Here is a 22,480-nt window from a genome sequence, read left to right as displayed (position 1 = left end):
CACCTGATCCCTTCGACACCTCGTGGTTGCATAGGCTGGTGTGCTTCTTCCATGTGGGCTTGGTTGCTTCTGAGCTTGATGGCCGCTTGATTACCTTCAAGCCTTTAAGACCCCAAGTCCCAAGTTCTTATCTGGCCTTGAGAATCTAGGTCAGGTGCTCATCCTCTTTAACCAACCTTAAATTCATCTAGTTTACCAAGCTTCTAAGTAAATATATTTGAAAGCATGTGCTCATTTGTAATACATATAATTTTCACACATAATGTACTGACATCCCAAACTTGCCTTCCCAACACTAACTTCATTTTATTCAGTAATTTATAAACAAGAATCTTAAACTGACAGTTAACAGATGGGTTTCCAATGCATTGCCATTTATATATCTATAGCGGTTTCTGTATAACCTTTTAATTATTTATATACTACCATTAGTATAGAGCCTAAAAGGAAAAATGAAAACAAAGCCAAAAAAAAAGTGCTGCAGGAGGCTGAAACAAAGACTGACATCGGTCAGAAGGCCAAAAGAAATCATTCATGTCCAATCACCTTAAAAGAACATGCAAGCAGCAAAGAATGTTTCTAAAAGGCTGGGTCAGTGATTGAGGACATGAACAGATCCTAAAATTACAAACGGAAGAGCAGCATAAAATAGTTCAGTGGTACAAATGCTGGGAAAAGTCTGAAGCTTGTGAGAGTTGTGGTGAGGAAAGCAAGCTTTATCAAAAGGGCACACCTAGCCTTGTTTCTGATTCACATCGTTCAAGGAGCTTGATAAAGTTATCAGGTAATTCAGCATAAAATTATATTAAATATGGACAATCCATCAACATGGGATACAGTCTCATATATGCCATTTCCAACATGGTGAAGATTTAGAAGTATGAAACAAGGAAGTATGCAAACTTACAGAAATAACGTTATCGCCTTTACTTCTATTTATGTGAAAGAGATGGTTTTGATTGGGTTTGGTCTACTGTCCATAGCACCTGCATACAGAGGGAACAGAAAACCTCCAAAACAGTCCAAACTAAATATGTTTCACATATTTAGTAATGTATTTTAATTTCATGTAAGTAATGAGTATTTGTTATGGGTGCAAATAAATGACAGCCACTAAATGTCTTGAAATTTAGAAGTCTTTATTCAGCTACCAAGAAACTAAAGATATTTCCCCTCATAGCAGCCCCGAATGGATTTCTCAGTCCATCTTTAAAGGCCCCAAACTCATTTATCACCTGTCTAGGATTCCAGCGAGCATGAGCAGAAGCAGAAAGCAAATTAACTGGTTGTGTCACTTCAAGAGCAGCAAGCATGCATTACAAGGTACATTCCTTATAACAGAAACAATCCCAAAATTGATGATTACATCCTGGTTATCATGAGAAGATAATTACAGCACTCAGATGACAACATCAAAAGGAACAATATTGAAAAACAATGAAAACAAATTATATATTGAAGCATAGTCCAAACGAACGATGGTGTCCTGAACCTGGGAACATGAGAGTACATTCTAAAAGCAATCACCAGCAGAGACTTTCCCATAATTGGAAAGAGTACAGGCAGGTCAATTAGCAGTCAGCTTTCTGAAGAAACGGGCAAGTCTTCGCAGTTAACAAAAATAAAGTTTCTTTTGTTAGTCTACCTCTTATTCACCTTTGTCACAAAATTCCAAAATACAGCAAGTAAGGAAGGTAAGAAATTGTGCACAATCTCCAAACACTTAAGTAGAAGAGTATAATTCTGGAGGGTTAAGTAGGAAACCCAGCAAGGCAGAAGAGAAAACAGTGAATTGCTCTGCTATAAGCCTAGCTCCGGCCTCCGCCAAAGGACTCTAGGAAGCTTCCCTTTCCTCATCTGTAAAAAGTGACCCTCAGTTCTAATATATAAAACTAGCCACTGCACTTTGGTTAATTGACCCCTAGTGATCCCGTGCCAATACGCCAAACCAAACCATGCCCATTGCTGTGGAGACTCATGTATCTCTACCTTAAGGCAGAGAGAAGTGCCCATAGGGACCCCAAAGCTTTGGAGCTTTATGGAAGCAGATTGCTGCATCTCTCTCACCCAGAGTACCTGGTGGGTTAGAACTGCTGACCTTTCGTTAGCACCCAAAGGCTCAACCACTGTACCAACAGGGCTCCTGTCCTATTCTCCTAGAAAGGGGGGTGGGGGTGGGGAGAGTGAAAGTAGACCAAAAAATGTGTAAGAGTGAACTCTGAACTTTCCCTTGGTTGACCTCCTCCTTATTCCAATCATTTCATCCCTGCCCCAAAGCGTAGGCACTCCCCTCTCCAAGCTTGCCTGGCCTTCATCACCACGCATTGTTCCTCCTTCCTCCTCCTTAGCCTTCATGGGGTCACCGGCAGCCCCACGCCCTGCAAGGCCAGATAGTTGTAGAGCTTCCATGGACTGGCTGTTAGAAGTAGATTGCCTTATTTTCCAGTTTTCTCCACATCACAGGAGCGTCCACTAACAAATGGTGCTTGTGTTTGAGGAGCATTGGTCAGGAAGCCAACCGAGGAGGCATCCTCCCTGTGGGAAAACTCGACGACTCCCCTCTCACCCCACCCAGCCTGTGTTTGCCTCTTAAAATGTAATTCCTTTTCTCTCTCCATGTATATAAGCGAGCAGTCGCTGGGCTCTCAAGAACCTGGACCAGATTTTCAGAGAGACCTGGGAGGACTGGGGCTTCTTTTGGCGGACAAAGACCCTTTGAAGTGAAGCAAGGGTGAGGGAATGCAAATGCATTGCGGACCACGCAGCCACATGACGTGCCCCCACAACACGCCTAGGAGATGGTATCATTCTCATTTTAACGACGACAAAAGTGAAGCGTAGGACAACTTGCCTATTCAATTTTGGGGTGACCCTGGAGGCACGTGTTTAACTTTCCTCCCTTACTGTACAAGACAGAGATCGGTTTTAGCGCCCTGGAAACAGCTCCCGCTAGGGCGGGGGGAGAGGTAGTTAACATGCACGTGCCGGCGGCCCAAGTCAAGAAGTCTGTTAGAATCTCCAAGACCCCAGCCACCCGCCGGTCTTCAGGGGTGGGGGGGTCGGGGTGAGGGCGTTATTTTTGGGGAGGGAGACATTTTGTTCCCCATCCGACAGAAAAATAGTCACTCGGGAGCAGGGACGGGGTTCCTCCCTCCTAGTGCTCCCCGCGGCGGGCGGAGGCGAGCCAGTGGGATGGAGAAGGACCGGGACGGCTCGCCGTGGGAGCGGCGGCCCCGAGGGTCGAGCTGGCAGGAGGCCAGTCCATCGAGAAGGGAGGCCGCGGACCACCGGAGAGAGGAGTCCCCGATGTGGGCAGAGTCGGTGGAAAGGGACCGGCGAGCCCCGGGGAGAACGGAGTTCCCCAGCCTAGAAAGCCAGGACAGCGGGGGCTCGGAGGACCGCTGGAGAGCCGAGCCGACGGACCCGGGCGACCGGCGAGGACAGGTGCCGGCCAGCTGGGAGCCGCCACCCGCGGAGCAGAGGGCGCCGGAGGCCCGCGATGCCAGGAGGCGGGGAGAGAGGCGGGGAGACGCGGCTGGCGCCCAGCCCCGGGAGAGGCGGGCGCCCTGGGAGGAGAGAAAGTCCAGGCGCGGCCCAGACAGACTCCGGCAGAGGCCTCCGGACGGTGCAGTCAAGTGGAGCGCCGAGGAGGAGGAGGAGAAGGAGGAGGAAGAAGAGGAGGAGGCCGAGGAAGATTGGAGACTCAAGCTCAAGAGGTCCTGGCCACAGCACACGTCGCCGCCGCCGAAGAAGCACCGCTGGAAGTCGAAGAGCAAGGCGCAGCTGGCGGCGGGGCCCCGGGTCGACCCCGAGCAGCTCCCGGACCTGCAGCTCCCGGACCTGCAGCTCCCGGACCTGCAGCTCCCGCTGACGTACCGCAGGCCCACGATCAGGTTCAGCGTCTGCGCAGACTCTCCAGGCCGCTTGTCCTTGGTGCCCACTTTGGACTGCCGCTCAACCTTCAGTGTCTTTAACGAGCTGGCGATGATGGGAGACCCAAATGTCTTGGAAATGGTGGCGGAAGGTAGGCGCGCGGTGGTTGGAGGGGGGTTGGAGGGGGGCGTGCCGGCTGGAACACGTTGCTGGGGCAGCGGGGGACGTTGGCGACCCTGTGACCTGGGTCCCGGACACGTTCGAGGTCCTGCGCGCCCCGAGCGGGGCTGGGGACCGCGAGACAGAAGTCTGCCCCGGCGGCGGGGGAGGGGGATCGGCGCCCTACGTTGCCCGCGGTGCCCCACCCGCCCGGGCCTGCATCCTGCGCCGCCTGTGGCTCCGGGGACCCCCTACTCGCTTCTCTGCGTGCGGCGGTGTCGCTGAGAACGCTGAGAAGCCAGGCGGATTTGCTACGCGGGAGAGCGCGACTGGAGAGCGCCCCAGCTTTGGAATGGAAGCTGGAAAGGTCTTCCCCAAGGGTTCACCGTCTAGGGTACATGACAGCCACCTCTGGGTGCAGGGAACGGGCACCTTGAGACATTTGGCCTCTCTTTCTTTGTGAGTGACTGCTCAGGCTTTGAGATGCTAGTGAATTATGGGAGGGGCCGGATTCTAAAGCCTTCCTGCTGAGGTTTCTTCTGCGCTCAGCAATGCTGCCATCTTCCCACCTTTCATTGAACCTTTGGTTTGTTGAGAAATAGGTGTCCATTGTAAGCCGAAGCCTTTAGTCAGCACTGTATTCTATGGCGTAGTCCAGTACACACATTTTTCTTAAAATCCAAATATTTGGGGTTGCTGTTTCCTGACCCTCATTTTCCTCAATTATTCTATTTTCCTTTCTTATAGAGCATAAGATCTAAGCACAGAAACAAACTTTTTTTTTTACTCAGTGCCATTGTCAATTCTGACTCATAGCCACGATAGGACAGTGTAGAACTATGCCCCTGGGGGTTTCCAGAGCGAAAAGGCTCAGCATTCTAATAAAGTGATGACTGGTGTTTACAACTGCCTGTCTTGCCTTGGTAGCCTTAGTGGTAAGCCCCTCTCCACCAGGGGTTCTTTTGAGGCACCAAAAATATAGTATAGCTTTGCATCTTCTTGCCTATGAAATGGCTTTCTTGAGATATAATTACTATACCAGAAGAGCCACTTGTTGAAAGTGCACAGTTCCATGATTGGTAGCATATTGACAGGATTTTGCAACATAATCTAATTGTACAACATTTCTGCCACCCCAAATGGAAATGTCTGTAGTTGTCACTCCTGATGTGAACCCCAACCTTCCACTCCCAGCCCTAAGCAGCCAATACTATAGAAATTGGCCTCTTTGAGCATTACATAAAATTGATTCCTATAACAATTGATCTTTTGTGACAGGCTGCCTTCTCTTTGCATAGTGTTTGTGAGGTGCCTTTAGATTGTAGCCTGCATCACTGTGTCCTTCCTGTTCACGGCTAACTACCATTCCACTGCTTGGATATACCATATGTTATCAGAGGCATTTGGGTTGTGGCCATTTATTGGCTCTTAAGAATGCTATGAATATTTGTGTACATGGTTTTTCATTTGTTTGTTTTTGTATGGGCATATGTTTTCAATCTCCAGGAGTGGAAATGCTGAGTCATATGATAACTCGATATTTAACATTTTGACTCTCGAACTATCCAGCTGTTTTCCAAGCGACTGCACTCATTTCCATTTCATCATCAATGTATTAAGGTTTTCAAGTGCTCCACCTCCTCGCTGACACTTGTTATTGTCAGGCTTCTTGATTAGCAGGAGAAAGATGAGGCTGTCTGCTCCCATAAAGACTGACAGCATCAGAATCCCAAGAGGGGGGTTTGTGAGAAGGGATACACTGGGTGGCAGTGAGGTTTTTGTTGGGGTGTTAGGTGGTTTTTGAGCCACTGTAAGGGTGTAAAGTGGTCTCTCGCTGTGGTTTTGTTTACATTTCCCTAGTGATTAAGGACGCTCTTAGGGGCCACATTTCCCTCTCCTACCAATTTAGATATGGTGTGTTAGTCTGGGTAGACTAGAGAAACAAATTCATAAACACATATGTGTATAATGGAGCAGTTTATATATAAGAGCAATTAAACATTGAGAAAACATCCCAGCCCAGTCTAGATCAAGTCCATAAGTCTGATATTAGTCCATATTTCCAGTATCAATCTATAAAGTCCTATTCAGACTCAAGATACACATGCAATGAAGCCGAATGTAGGACGATCACAGGCCAGAGTCCAGTGGTGTTGTAGGCATCTCAGTGCTGGCAGGGGTCTCTCTGGGACTTCTCGGGGTTCAGAGGTCTGGTTGCATCCATGTGGCTTGTCTTCTGCTATGTCTCCCAGGGAGCAGCAGAAAGAGGTGTCTTCCGCCTCCAAGGAGGAAGTACCAGATTTCCCAGAATTCTCAGGAGAAGGCCGTGCCCACAGAAGTTTCATTGGCTGTCTCCAGATTGACAGCCTAGACTCCACCCCTCCACTCTTAATCCATAAATTGACACCAGGTTAAGTGACTACCACACATGGGAATTTTCAGGCAGCCCAGCAGCTTGGAGAACTGCTTACACAGGGGTATAACTAAGAAAGTTAGTCACTCCCGGGGTCACCCTGGGTTCGGATTCACAGGACCGCAGCAGGGTTTGGGGCTAATGACAAGTCCTGGTCAGCATCTTTTCCCACGCTTTATTGGCCTCTCGTAGATCTTATATGGCAGGAACGCCTCTTCAAATCCATTGCCCATTTTAGCTTTCGGGTTATTTGATTTTTTTATTATTGAGGTGTAAGAGTTCTGGATAGAAATTCCCCCATCTGATACAAGAGTAAATAAAAAATGTATGGTTCCAAATAATAGCAACCCTTATGGAACCAACACATCCACACGTGCACCCCTTGTTTTTCAACAAATGCTCTACCTATGCCAATACATTCAGATAACCCGTCACCGGAGAATTCTGTGCTCTTTGATTTATACCACATAAAAAAAAAAAAAAAAAGATCGATTTGACATTATTTAGAGAGTCAAATAATTTTCCTTTTAAATGTGCATTGAGTCTTGGGGAACAAGAGGTCTGAAGGAGCAAAGGCAGGGCTGTAGAGTGGTAAGGTTTCCCAATAAAATGTTCATGGGAAAGTCTTTGCCACCCTTGAAGAAGGAGCATGTGTGTTGTCAAAAAAAAGAAAAGCCTGTGGTGCAATTTTTTTATTGTTTATTTTTTACATTTTCAAAATCATTTTATTAGGGGCTCATACAACTCTTATCACAATCCACACACCCTTGTGATGCAATTTACTGGCCTTTTTATCAGTGCACTTTTCAATTTTCTTAAAACACCATGCTAATAAGTCCCCATCATCATCTTGTATCCTTCTAGGAAATCTATCAAGATTACCCTTCCCCTATCTCCGAGACAGGTGCCATAACTTGCTGTGCTGCCCTATCTGCCTTGCATTTAACTGGTTCAGCAGATTCCCCAAGAAGCCATTGTTTTCCTGGCCTTCTTTTGAAGGCCCCCTAAGGAGTCTAAGACAGAGGTATTACTGAGAGAACTTGTTTTACAGCCATCTACAGACCACAGAGATATGTTTAAGCACGTTTTGTTTGGAATAAACATGTTCATGTATGAACTAGAACCCTAGAAGCAATACTTTATGACTTACTCTCTTGTATGGTTTGATAATAGTTTCTCTTATTTTGTGAGCCATCTCCATATTCCTAATGGTGTCCCTTGAAGTACATTTTCCTTTTATTTCCATTAAAAGCCAGAATAATTAGGAGGTAAAATAAAGTTATTGAAAATCATCAGTTTTAATTAATGGCTCTGTCACATGAAGCAATACATTCATTTGCTATAAAAAATGATTTATGTTCAATGCTATAAAAAAGTCAACTGACTTCTAGAAGTATAAAATTAAAGGTTCATTTCCAAAATTTGTTTTCCCTCCTCTGCTGAGAATTAAGGAGTCTTGACTGTACAATGCACTTGGCTGCTAACTGAAAGGTCAGCAGTTCAAACCATCCAGCCTCTGCGTGGGAGAATGAGGCGGCAGTCGGTTTCCAGAAAGCTTACAGTCTTGGAAGCCCTGTTGGGGCAGTTCTACTCTGCTGTACGGTCGCTATAAATTGAAATCTAAATCACTGACAACTGGTCCGAATCATCCATGTCATTTCAGTAATCCCCAAATCTAAATCAAATGGTATATTTTTGTGTGTGTTTCTTTTTCATTTAAAGCATAGGGCAATTCTTTGCAATCAGTCCTTCTGAACTAAAGCTTGGAGGGGAAAAAAGTAATATTCCTTAAAAGAGCCCTTGTTTGAGGGGCAGGGGGTGTGGAATGTATTAACACTCTTGGTATAATGAAGTACAGGCAATTCAATATAGTGTAACGTGGGGAAAAGATGGGGCGTTCTATCCCCATGAAGAGTTACCGTCTCAGAAGCACACGGGCAGTTCTATATTGCCCGATATGGTCACTGTGAGTTGGCACAGGCTTGGCGGCAGTGTGAGTGTGATAGTGTAACAGAGATTAGCCATTGCTCACCTCCAGGTGTTAGAGGGTCTAATTTAGCCTCAGGATCATTTTACCTAGTAGCAGCCTTACTTAAAATAGTATTCCTGTAATATGGGGTCATATGCCAGCTTGGGCCCATCCCAAATATTTCCATTCTCTTTTTCCTTGGCCAAAAAGCCTTTGTAATTTCTTTACACTCCATCTTATGTCATGAAGCTTATGTCTTAATGATTTGGGTGGAAGTGGAAGGAACGGATGGTGAGGAGGAACGCTATATATGTGATGGGTCATCTGAGGACTGCATCCTGCCTAATTCTCTGCCTCGTAATTGGTTCATAGAACCAGAATGGAAGCAACAGAGGTATGTGGGACTGCTGAGAGCTGGGGAATCCAATCATGGAAATGACTGCTTTCACTCCTACCCCCCAGAATGTCTCTTAAAATGACAGTTGATCTGGGGGGTTGCTCTTACTACCCAGTACTGAGACCCCTGTGTTAGGAGGGTGTGAAGAAAGCAAGGAAGCAAGCGTGGTGATGCAAATAGCCTCTTGGCTGCTAACTGAAAGGTTGGAGTTCCAAGTCCATTCAGAGGCACCTTGGAAAAAAGGCCTGGCGATACCCTTCCCCTAAACCAGCCATTGCAAGCTCCATAGGGAGCACAGTTCTCTCTCCAGCACACGTGGAGTCACCATGAGCTAGAATCCACTGGATTAGAGTTTAGGAAAAGCACGTTTTTATTAGGGTATGGCTTCAACAAAGAAAGTCCAGTGGACTTCAGATAGTCGCTTCCAAATAGACCTGTTCCTGGTGCAATCATAAAAACATGACTGCTTGCTGAAGAGGCTGAATACTAGACTCCATCATATAATTTTTTAGGATTTTTTGCATAAGTAAACATAAACAGCTGTCTGAGGATAAATTTACGGAATGCAAAGAAATGCCTTTTTCTGTAATGTGTTTCTCAAACCATGTTGAATATGAGAAAGTCAAACAGAAGATTCAGATGGGATGAGGACGATTTCACCCCAGCAAACGTGAACATTTTGCCTATAGAGACATCATAAGGTTCTAGAATTCACTGTACGCTGTTTGAGGGTTTTTTTTTCAGAATTGAGCACATGTGCAATTAACAATCTCCAATCAGCTATTTTCCTACTATCTAATAAATGAAATTCTAAGAACAAAGTGTAAAAGTATATTTCAATAGCTGCATAAATACTGTTGATAAAATGTCCATGTTGTAGAAATTTGGGGTTTTTCGGTTTTGTTTTGTTTCTTGAGTTAAAACTTGAAATATTCATTTTTCACTTCTTTATGACCCGTTGGACATTAAGATGCCTGTAATTTAAAAGTTGAATGTATGGCAGTCCAGCGGGATTAGTAGCTTTCCAGTGACGTTAAGCCCTCGGTGCATCAAAGAAGCCATCCCACGCACTCTCATTGATTGCATGTCCTTTGTTGGCGCTGCTGCTGAGACTGTACACTGAGAGCACCTTTTGGTAAATGGGAGAGCTATTTAAGGACTCTGGGTTTGCTGGAGTATGTATTCTTAGTAATGTGCTGTCAACAAAACGCATCGTTCAATCTTTGGCCTACCTTTACTTTTGTCTCGCATTTGACAAGTCTCCATAATGATTGGCACCCAATCCATCATGTCTCTGGTCTGTAATCCTGAGGGAGGGACAGTCATCAACTATTTCCTACCAGCTTAGAGGAGATTTCGGGGACAGTAAGAGTTGTTTCTGGTAAATTCTGGCATTTCAGAGAAGCCATTGTTTTTGCTGAGATCTGGTGATTATTATATTATACTATACTATATTATATTATATATAGTATGTGCTGAGTGTACAAGGGCATCCAAGCCCATGGTGTGCATGAGCATGTGGTTATGTTTGGAACAGAACGTGTGAGGAAGTAAAGAGTCCTCAAGCTTTCGGCTTTTCAGAAAAGAGCAACATGTATGAAGTGTGCATATGATGGGAAGTATTTAGCCACTGTGTTCAGCTGTGCTCTCAGGGAAGTGGCAGTCTTGTGGAAATCTGTTGTCTTCAAGGCAACCCCAGTTGACTATGACACACATTGGGGAAAGTATGAGACACCGAAGACTGACTGTATCCCAGAAAGTAACCACCACTCACATATATGTGGCCCTATTGTTTTCTTTTTCTCTGCCTTTCTATACTCCCTGCTTGCCCCAGTTTTCAAAGTCAGCTTCTTTAGGTGTGAAAACCATTTTTCTGATTTGTTTTTCTTTTATAATAGTGTTCTCATGCAGTGATCTTTCTGGAAGCAGATAATCAGACTTTTATTCTATAGTGCCACTTAATAGATTTGAAGGCCAATATTTTGATTAGCTCTCAAGCCCTTAGTGATTTATGCCACCCACCTAAGCCACTGCTATTCGTTGGATAGCATCATTGGATTTCTTTACCACACTTTGCTATACCATCCATTGTTTTTAGTGACCACCTAATAGGGACATTTCATGCTTTACTTTTAATAACTTAATATTTTAAGAGCGTATCTTACAACAGAAGAATCTGACCTACAAAAGCTAATATTTCACCTTTCCTCTGACACCTCTGAAATTTATCCTAAAGAATTTGCAACCATTTGAAAATTAATAAAGGAATAGGATTATTGTACTACTGCTACTAACAACAGTTACCATTATTAAGAATCACTGACTTTGTGGGTACTGACAACTGCAGCAAACAATGTCACTTTCATTATTTATTTATTGCATAAATACACGTAAACCTAAGAACATAGACTGTTGTGATATTTACATGGAAGGTCCAAGCTTCATTTTGCATCACATAGCTTCATTTTGCATCACATAGTAAGTTGCAAGAGAAGTTAGGACATGTCTGTTTTACTTTGTTTTGTTATAGAGCTTTCAGGGTACACATCGCTACACAGTGCAGTTAGGGTTCTGTTAGTAAAGGCATCCAGGGGAAGTGCAAATGGTTGGAATGCTTATCTGCCAGTTCCAAAGTTGGAGGTTCAAGACCACTCAATGATGCCTCAGAAGAAAAGTCTGGGGATCTACTTCTTCCCAAATGAGGCATTATAGACCCCGAGACACAATTCAGGTGCACATGTGGTGGCCGTGAGCTGGAGCTGACTCGATGCAACTGGCACTTGTAGTGACAGAGAAAGAGGCAAAAGTGTGCATCTCTCTGGCAGCTTCTTCTGTACTAACCATTTGCCATTCATAATCTCCCCCATTTCGTCGAATGGCCTCTAATTGGTAAATCTTAGCAGTCTGCAGTCCTTCCACATCTGAGATTTGACAGTAAGTGTCCTCCAAAATTTTGCTCAGATGTATGTAATCCATCTCCTTATGTTCATTTGTACTGCCCCCACCCCTAGTCCAAACTCCACCACCTCCCTTGTGGTCCATTGCCGCAGCCTTATAACCTGTCTCTTTCTTCCTTATCATTTTTCCCACTCACCAGCTAGTACTTTTCATCAACGTTAATATCCCGACTCCTTACTTATTAGCAATATCTATGGAGATACTATAAGGAGAGGGAGCAGGACGCCGAAGAAATGCCAAAGACCTGAAACTTCCGAAAGAAGTCAGAAAGTAGACCAATAGGCCGGACTCAGGAAGGCTAGAAAGTGTGAGGTTGGAGAAGTTGGGTGGTTTTAGTGAAGATTAACGAGTTGTGCTGAGTCAGCAAAAGTAACATAAAGGATGATGTCTGTCATGCCTCAGCTATGACTGATGCATCGCGTTTTGCATATGGAATACAATTTTAAGTAAAATAGATTTTTTTCTTCTAAGACCAGTACTTATTTCCACACAGAGCCTTATGCGACCAAATAAGAACGAGCCCTGGTGGCATCATGGGTTCTGGGTCGCCGTGCTAACTGCAAGGTGGGCAGTTCAACAACACCACTTCCTGTGTGGGAGGAGAGCTGAGGCTTTCTGCTCTAGGAAAGATTCACAGCCTCAGAAACCCCGAGGGACCGTGCTGCTGTGTCTTATGGGCTCACCGTGAGTCAGAATCCCCTCAATCGCAGGAGGTTACGTTTAACAAATAATAATAAACCTAAAATACTTCTTTAGAGTAAAAGTAAATGTAGGAGCTTATTCTTCCTCCCATTGCCTCATCATGTTTGAAGTTATATTAAGCATAGATCTATCTCTGTAAGTTCTCAAATGTATTTAGCTTACTGCCTCCTTTGTAGAAAAAAAAAGAGGACAGCATCCCTGTACTCACACCCTGTCATTCCAACACTCCCTACTCCCTGGTGGTGGGGACAGTACTGCCCTCCGTGAGAAACGCATGTGGACTTAATGATTAGGGAATGCAACTAAGTATTGTCATGGTTTGTAAAAGGGAATTAATAAATATCGTTTAATAATCACTTAAATGATGATTAATAAATAATAAATATTTAATACAGTTGTTCTGATGTTTTGTGACACACATTTAATTGCTTGCATTGTGAACAAGCTATATAAATGGGCTCAAAATTGTTTTCAGAATCTATACTAAGACCTGAGAAAATCACGGTAACCTGGCTGAAGGGGAAGATAATACCTACAAGCGGGAGGAAAGCAAAGAAGAAGTAGGGGCAGAGAAAGCTGTTACGAGGTTTGATAAGTTGTTTCATGTTGTTGAACACAGACAATTATGACTTGAAATGATGAGACTTTTGCATGCAGAATCTAGAAAAAATAGTTATGAAGAAAATAGCGCTTAGGGGAGATCAAGGCAATACCGTCCACACAATTCCCTCGTTAACCCTTTAACTACTGAGGACGAGTGTACGCGTGGCCCAGTGCCTTTCCTGGGGGCCCGTGCACGTGTATAAACGCGCTGACTCAGTTCAGGCAACGTTTGTAGGTGATGTGTCTGCCACTCTCCGTGGCACGTCATGTAAACAGATCCCAAGAGCGAAAAGGTTATAAAAGAGCACTCCAGGTTGTGGTGTTATGAATCATACCTAACGGCAGCGCTAGTTCACATTTTTAGAGAGAAACCATTATGATTGTGCATCACATTTGTCAGCTGTCCAACATTTTGTGTTTTTTATTAGTTGCTTTGTTATAATTTTCAGTCACAACATAAGAGGTAAGTGAAAACTAGTAGGAGCAAAGGGCTGGCAAGTTTTGGGTAAAAAATAATAATTTTAGTTTTATAAATACATTAAATAAAATAAATGCTTAAATAAAAGCAATTATATAGTGTTTTAATTATCCTATCCATATTCCTGAATCCTCACTTCAAAATATGAATTTAACAAAATTTCTAAATGTGATGTGGCCTCTTGAATCTTGCCTGTTGCACCAACTGGCCCGCGTTTAGAGTTTGGCACCCCTGGTCTACATTATAGACTGTTTGGGTGATGATTTTCTTTTTAAAGATTATGTGCACAACTTAGCTTCAGTAAGATCCTGGGTGTTTAATTATTCCATTGTATATTTCCTTTTAATTTTTTTCATTGCTCAATTCCTATTTTATTCTAATAAACTTTTTCCCCAACCTTATCAATTGAGATGATCATGTGTGTGTGTGTGTGTGTGTGTGTGTGTGTGTGTGTGTGTGTGTTTATCCTATTATTTTGGGGTATTTAAGTGATTGATTTTTTTTTTTCTCTGCAAGTCTTAGTGCATCTCCATGCAGCACTTGTTAGAGCCAGGGCTTTAAACCAATTCATTCCTATTCAGCCCCTTTGCTGAGAATTTGCATCTCCACCTCAGATATACTCAATCTGGAGGGACTTTTTAAAAGACCCCCAGATGATTCTTTTGCATGCATTAGCATCGATAAGAATCATGGGGGAATCATCCCAAGAGTCACCTGGGAACTTTGTTAAAACGTAGATTCTGAGTCAGTAAGTCTGGAAATGTAAAGCCTCAGCAGAGGGGTTGAAGAGTAGTGAACCTGTGAGAAGCCCTGTTATGAACATATTCTGAGTAGTTGTCCACTTGAATATGTTGTATCTTTCTGATTTCACTTAGGAACAAAAGGCCATAAAGAAACAACCCAACAGTTTCCATTAAGTGAGGTAAGTCCAATATATTTATTAGCTTCATATGAATGCTTACATTTTACTTAAGTTGTTTTTTCACACTACATTTGTCTACTTTCCCCTCTAATCTATTCATTTTTCAGTCAGTAGAACAAATTCCATGCTCCGTGTGTGTTCAGTATGGTTTCTCTCGACATGTTGTGAGAGAACTTGGTAGTCACTGTGAGGCTCCCTGTAAAAAAGAGGTAGATATGTGGAGCCTTGATAAAAGCCTTGACAAAAGGCTTTGTTAGAGGAAAATACTTTTGAATAGATTCAATATGTTCAGCCCAATGTAGATAGGTTCTTATTGTTTTTTGCAATTTATGCAAACAATATTATTTGTCCTGACACTTTGCTAAAGGTTTAAAGCATGTATAATGTGTGACAGCTCTTTATGTTACATTTATTTTTATTTTGATCGATCCTCTTTGATGACTGGTGAAGCACCCATGATGCAACTTTAATAAGTAATATATTTTGCAAAAATTCGGAAGTCCTTGAACCAAAGACCTATTTTATTTATGTAAACTTTCAAAAAGATACTAAGAATTTAACTTACGTCAATGTTGAGTATATAAACACAAAAATTATTTTATATAAAATAATCTCTTTGGTAAGCTCTCATTGACCCAGAAAGGCTTTGTTAGAGGAAAATACTTTTGAATAGATTCAATATGTTCAGCCCAATGTAGATAGGTTCTTAGTGTTTTTTGTTTTAAGTAATACATTCTGGGAAGATTTCTAGGAATGACTGAAATTTTCATCCTAAGAAACGTTACTGTGCTCTCACTAGTTAGATAAGCTGGTTGGTTGACTTAAGATTCCACAAGGTTCTAGGATTCCTTTCGAAATTCAGAGACGAAGAGGTTGAGAGAAACAGTAGAATATCAGAAATAGAAGGGACTATGAACATCATAGGGCAGTTTGCAAGCCCTGCATAAGAATGGCGTGAAATTTTTCTTTAAAATGCAACCTAACCTCAGACTACTGTTTAGGATCCTTGGGAAATTAGACTGAGGTCTCATTATTTTAAACTGCTCCCTGTCATCATTAAAATGTGAGAGTCATTGTCATAAAGCAGAGTGTCTGCAACTAAAGTGACACAAGAAGGCACAGTACACATTTTGCACAGAGCCTTAATGTTTTATGTTTGGGTTGCTAGATTAAAGTTTAATTAAATTCAGGTCATCATCTATCAAGTGTTATCTCACTTTGAGTAGATTGATATTGTGCGTTTTTTTTTAAAGAAAAATGTATAGGAAGGCATTAGTGACCAGGGAATGACAGTGTAGAACTGCAACAATAGAATAGCACTTTCATACCTACGTCACTGGTAGATACAATCTAGATGTGTATCTAACATGCCTTTTTTACTCGGAGTAATTTAAATAAATTAAATTATATAAATAAATACCTCGGAACAAAAGATGGCATGGCTCTTCTTAGTTGCCACGGAGTTGGCTCCAAATGCTAGCAACCCTGGGGACCAGAGAAGGAACCATGACATTGCAGTCCACTGCTGCAGCCATTGTGCTGACCGGCCTCCTCCATCGCCTCCCTCTTTTTGATGACCATCTCCTTGACCTGCCAGGCTGTGCTTTTCCAGGGAGTGGTCTCTCCTGGTTCTGATGGAATTGATTCCAGGACTCGTTTGTTTATTCTTCTACCAGTCCCTGGTATTTCCATGTTCTTTCTCAACACCATGTGTCAAATGCACCAGTTCATCTGTGGTCTTTCTTATTCATTGCCCAACTTTCACCATGACTGGAGTCAGGCGCACCTTAGTCTTCAAACTGACATATTTTCTCTTCAATACTTTGAAGGGGTCTTAAGCAGCACATTTGCCCAGTATAATATGTCTTTTAATTCCTTGAATGCTGCTTCTATGAGCAGATTATGGATTCAAGCAAAATGAGACCCTTGACAACTTTGATTCCCCCCACCCCAATTTTTCATAATAGTATCTATTGTTCCAGTTGTGCAGATTTTGGTTTTGTTTACATTGAGTTGTAATCTTTACTAATCTAGTTCAGGGGTTCTCCACCCTCCTAATGTCATGGCCCTTTAATACAGTTCCTCATGTTGCATGACCCCTCAACCATAAAATTATTTTCGTTGCTACTTCATAACTGAAATTTTGCTAGTGTTATGAATCTGGAGACCGCTGTGAAAGGGTCATTTGACTCCCAATGGGTCACGACCCACAGGTTGAGAACCACTGGTTTAGTCCTTGGTATTCATCAGCAAGTGCTTCCACCCTTTCTCGATTTCAGCAAGCATGGTGTGTCATCTGCGCATTGCAGGCCATTAATGAGCCTTCACCGATCCTGATGCTACATTATTCTTTATATAATTCGCAGATTGAATAATTATGGTGAAAGGGTACAACCTTAATGCACATCTTTCTTGACTTTAAATCATCTCATAATCCCTTGTTTGTTCACATGATAAAGAGCAACTGATAATTATCAGTATATTAAATTGGTGTATTATTGAACCAGCAGTAAGAAAGTAAGTTCAAAAAGATATAACAAACAAATTCCCTCTATTATTTCTGCTAGTAAAGTTAAAAACCACTGCGTATTATTTATAAAACAAACATAAGACTTTGAAAGGTGTAAAGAAGGCAGACTTACGAGAGACCAAGGAACAATGTGTTTAGTTCTGGAATTTATTTTTCTGCCTCAAATATTACGTAGTGAGTGCTGGAAAAACCAACAACCCAGAAATGCTAACTGGTAGCCAAAGCCCCAAGAAAAGCCAGCAATTCATAAGAGGATGACACAAAGGGACAGTTTCCAATCCTTTGAAGGCATACAAAGAAGCATGAACACATCAGCCAAGTTATTCACAGAGGGGAGGGGCCGCAGAAGGCTGCTTTCTGGAGCTGTTGCCAAGGAACAGGAGGCAAAGTGTCCATTTTATCTCCAGTGCGATGCAGGCCAGCTGCTGCTTCGACAGCTCCCTTGGTTGAACCAGCAGCGTTTCCCATGGGTCTTGAACTGTGGAAGGTGGTGGTCCTGTCCCATTTGCCTATGGACCAAACAGCTTCCCCCCACATCATTAGCGTGATGGAAAACTCGCTCCAAGTGGAATCACAACCACAGAGCCTAGGGGTTACAGTGCATCACAAAATGGAGGCGTGTGGCTAGAAAGGCCACATTAAGTAATTCACTGCGGTGCAAGGCCAGAAATCACTTTACCCTTTACTGTAGCCAGACACTACAGAGAGCTTATGCCCTCCACTTCCTCTACCAGAAATCGGAAGTCAATATAACAAACTTTGAGCATTATCTGTTGGTAATGAGGTGCCTCAACTCTTCATTGGGGTGATCTCAGAGAAGGCTCACTAAGGAGCTGGGATTTTCACCTTCACTGAGTGGTAACTAGTCTTCTTCTACCTCCCATGGTTTCCATGGCGACCTTGTAGGAGGCCTGGGCTTCTACCCCCACCAGCATTAACAAGGTATCCTGAACCATCTGTTGCAATGGTGGCAGATCAGGAGTTTTACCACTTCTTAGAGATCACGAGGTCATGTAGTAAGCAGCACTGAAGCACCTTGTAATTCCCAATAAGTAGCATGGGTGAAAGCCTATGAAGGAGTCTAATTCCCATCATTCCCCAATAATGAGTACGAATCAGCCCTGAATGGGAGACATGGGTTTCTATCCCACCTGGCGGCTGTGAGGAAGGGCAGTACTCTAGGATAGCAGTTCTCAACCTGTGGGTTGCAACCCCTTTGGGGGTTGAACTACCCTTTCACAGGGGTTTCCCAAATCACAACAGGAGCCAAAGTACCATTTTGAAGTAGCAACGAAAATATTTTTTTGGTTGGGGGGGGTCTCCACAACATGAGGAACTGTATTCAAGGGTCGCGGCATTAGGAAGGTTGAGAACCACTGCTCTAGGAGGTGTGCTACAGCAAATAGCCTCATATATTCAACAAGTCTAGGCTTCAATTACAAATGATCATAACCCCAAGAATCAGAGAAATGGGCACTTTAAGAAGAAAGGACACTCAACAGATGCCAACCCCGTGGTGGCACAGATGTTAGAATGACCTGATAAGAAGTTTCCAACAACCACCATAGAAATACTTTAAAGCACCATTATGAACATTCTTGAAGACGTAGGAAGCCTTAGCCAAGATGAAAATGAAGAACAGCGTGGATCTCTTGTTGTTAGATGCCATCAAGTCGGTTCCGTAGTAAGGTGACCAGATTTAAAGTGGGACACCATTGACCGGGGTGCAGGGTGGGGGGGCGGTTCTTGATGAAAAATTTGGTCTATATGGACCAAATAGACCATTCCCTAGCTTGTTGTACATTCTTTCCAAAAATTGGGACTTTTGAAAAACGCCCAAAATCGGGACTGTCCCGCCAAAAACGGGACGCCTGGTCACCTTACCTAGGTGCAACAGAATGACACGCTGCCTGGTCAGGCACCATGCTGACAATTATTGCTATGCCTGAGCACATTGTTGTCACCCTGTGCCAATTCGGATTGTTGAGGGCCTTCTTGTTTTCCGCTACCCTTCCACTTTACCAAGCCTGACGTCCTTCACCAAGAGCTGGTCTCTCCTGAAAACAGGTAAGGCAAAGTCTTGCCATCCTTGCCTCTAAGGAGCACTCTGGCCTTACTTCTTCCAAGACAGATCAGTTCATCGTTTTCACAATCCATTGTACTTTTAATGTTCTTCACCAGCAGCACAATTCAAGTGCCTCCATTCTTCTGTCTTTATTCAGTGACCAACTTTCGCAGGCACAAGATCTAACGGAAAATGCCATGTGACATATTTAAGGTTTATTGTGCCAACCTGGCCGATAAACACATGGATAAATACAAGTGGGATTAATTGAAGGGCAGAAGGATAAATGGCTCGGTGAGCCTCACCTTTCAGTTCTCAGATCTCTTGCTCTCTGATGGTCAGACCAGGGTGTAGCTGCCTTAGCTAGTTCCTTGCCTCAGCTGGCAAGGCTCATTTCCTGCAAGACATCCCTGAGGAGAAGCCACATGGACCTACCCTGATGCAGCCCTGGGTGCTGGAGCAGCCGCATGGAGACCCCTGCCAACGCTGAGATGCTTAATTCGGCTTTCCTCCTGCAGTCAGTGTTATTGCATGTGTTTTGTGAGATTGAAGAGAACTTTGTAGATTGGTGTCAGACATATGGGCTGATGTTGGACTTACAAGCTTGGACAGCACTGGGTTGGGGTACTTATTGAATGTACACTTACCCTTTATATAAAACTCTCTCATACATATGAGTTTCTGTGGATTTGTTTCTGTAATTTACCCAGACTAATACACCATGGCTTGTGTCAGTGGCCCCTTACTCCTGAGAGTAACATTCTTGCTCTTCCCTACTCTGAAGTGGTCTAGTGCAGCAGATTTACCTAATGCAACACAACTTTTGATAGATTGACTGCTGCTTTCATGAGCATTGATTGTGGATCCAGGCAAGATTAGTCCCTTAACAACTTTACACTTCTCTCCATTTATCATTATGCTACCTGTAGGTCCAGTTGTCGGACTTTTGGTATTCTTTACAATGAGTTGTAATCCCTATTGAAGGTTGCAGTTATTGATCTTCACCAGCAAGTGCTTCAATTTCTCCTAACTTTCAGCAAGCAAGGTTGTGTCATCTGCATAGTACCTGAATAGTGTTAATAAGCCTTCCTCCAATCCGGATGCCACATTGGTCTTCATTTAATCCAGCTTCTCCGATTATTTGCTCAACACAGATTGAACAAGTATGATGACAGGATCCAACCCTACCAAACACCTTTCCTGATTTTAAACCATACACTATTCCTTTGTTACGTTAGCACAACTGCCTCTTGATCCACGTACAAGTTCCTCATGAGCACAATGAAGTGTTCTGGAATTCCCATTCTTCTCAAGGTGATCCATAGTTTCTTATGGTCCACACAGTCAAATGCCTTTGCATAGTCAATGAAACACAAGTAAATGTCTTTCTGGTATTCTCTGCTTTCAGCCAAGATCCACCTGACATTAGCAATGATATCTCTTGTTCCATGTCCTCTGGTCTGAACTTCTGGCAGTTCCCTGTCAATGTACTGCTGCAACTGTTGTTGCATGAGCTTCAGCAAAATTTTACTTATGTGCAATATCAATGATATCACTTTATGATTTGAGTATTCTGTTTAGTCTCCATTCTTTGGAATGGGCACAAATATAGATCTCTCCCCGTCAGTTGGCCAATAAGTAGCTGTCTTCCAAATTTCCTGGCATAGATGAGTGAGTGCTCCCTGTGCTTCTTCCACTTGTTCAGATATTTCAATTGGTATTCCCTCAATTCCTGGAGCTGTGGTTTTGGCTAATGCATTCAGTGCAGCTTGAATTTGTTCTTTCAGCACCATTGATTCCTGCTCCTCTGTTACCTCTTGAAATGGCGTTATGTTGACTGGTTCTTTTTGTTATAGTGACTCTGTGTATTCCTTCCAGCTTCTGGTTCTACTTCCTGCATCGTGCAATGTTTTGCCCACAGAGTCTTTCAAGATGGCAACTCGAGTCTTGCATTTTTTCTTCAATTCTTTCAGTTTAAGATATGCTGTAGATGTTTTTATTTTTTGGTTTACTAATTCTAAGTCTTGGCACATTATATTATAATATTTGGCTTTGTCTTCTTGAGCTGCCCTTTGAAATGACCTAGTCACATCTTTGACTTCAACCTACCTTCCATTTGATTTAGCTACTGTGCCATTAAGAACAAGTTTCAGAGTCTCTTCTGACATCCACTTTGATATTTTCATTCCTTCCTGTCTTTTTTAATGACCCTTTGCTTTTTCTTCATGGTCTTAATGTCCTCCCACAGCGCATCAGATCTTCTGTCATTCGTGTTTAATGCAGAAAATTTGTTCTTGAGATATTCTCAAAATTCAGGTAGAATAGACTCAAAATTGTATTTTGAATCTTATGGGCTTGTTTCAATTTTCTTCATATTTATCCTGAACTTACATATGAGCAACTGATGGTCTGTTCCAGTCAGCCTCTAGTCTGGTTTTAGCTGCTGATAATGAGCTTCTCCGTCGTCTGGTTCCACAGATGCAGTCCATTTGATCTCTGTGTGTTCCATCTGGGGAAGTCCATGTGGTCAGTCCCATTTTGTTTTGTTGGAAAAAGATATTTTCTATGAACAAAATTCTAACGTGCCATCTCTGGCTTCATCTCTTCCTTCTTCCTTGTTTCCAACTCTTGCATTACAATCCCCAATAACTATCAATACATCATATTTTGATCAGTTTCTGACTGCAGTTGGTAGAATTCTTCAAATTCTTCATCACTAGGTTTTGTGGTTGGTGTGTAAATTTGAAATATGGTTGTATTGATTGTATTTCTGTGAAGGAAGATAGATATAATCCTATCACAGACAGCCTTGTACTTGTACTTCATGATTGATTTAGCAATTTCCTTTTTGACAATGAATTCTATACCGTTTCTCTTGATTGTGTAATTCCCGGTATAGTAAATCATATGGTTTTCTGATTCAAATAGCAATACTAGTCCATTTTATCTAATTCATGCCTAGGATATAGATTTTTATGTGTTACATTTCATTTTTTACCACTTTCAATTTTCCTAGATTCATTCTTGGCACATTTCAAGTTCTGATCACTAGGAAAGTTTTGCAGCTGTTTCTCCTTAACTGGAATTGTGTCACAAACATCAAATGAAGACCCTGAAGGGTCCACTTCCAAGGCTTTACCCGACTCACGTCCATGGTGACTCCACCTGGGAGCTCCATCCTCTGGCTTTATCTCCGACAGTGCTCTGCTTCTATTCCTTAGGCTTCAGTATCTAACGATGTTTTGAAACTATGCATCAGGTTTTCAGCAGCTTCTTTCTCCACAGTGGGGAGCCAAGTCCTTCTTCATTGTCTACTCTTAGTCCGGGAGCTCTGCTGCTGACAACAGCTCATTTGGATGAACCTGCTGGCATATATATATATATATATATATATATATATATATATATATA

At 42.8% G+C, this 22,480-nt stretch overlaps 1 protein-coding gene across 1 annotated transcript in view; it reads left to right on the top strand.

Annotated features, from left to right (window-relative positions):
* The first annotated feature begins 3,584 nt into the window (after window positions 1-3,584).
* Window positions 3,585-22,480, top strand: part of ANO5 (anoctamin 5) — a 101,443-nt gene continuing 82,547 nt past the window's right edge. The window contains exons 1-2 of the mRNA XM_045290983.1: window positions 3,585-4,024; window positions 14,428-14,474. Of these exons, the coding sequence (XP_045146918.1) occupies window positions 3,985-4,024; window positions 14,428-14,474 (87 nt within the window). The 5' untranslated portion in view covers window positions 3,585-3,984. The remainder of the gene's footprint in view (window positions 4,025-14,427; window positions 14,475-22,480) is intronic.

The sequence above is a fragment of the Echinops telfairi genome, unplaced genomic scaffold (assembly GCF_000313985.2).
Source record: "Echinops telfairi isolate 266 unplaced genomic scaffold, ASM31398v2 ScPeMD7_60;HRSCAF=208, whole genome shotgun sequence".
NCBI classification, from domain to species: Eukaryota; Metazoa; Chordata; class Mammalia; order Afrosoricida; family Tenrecidae; genus Echinops; species Echinops telfairi.
This window is presented reverse-complemented; position numbering and strand designations above follow the sequence as displayed.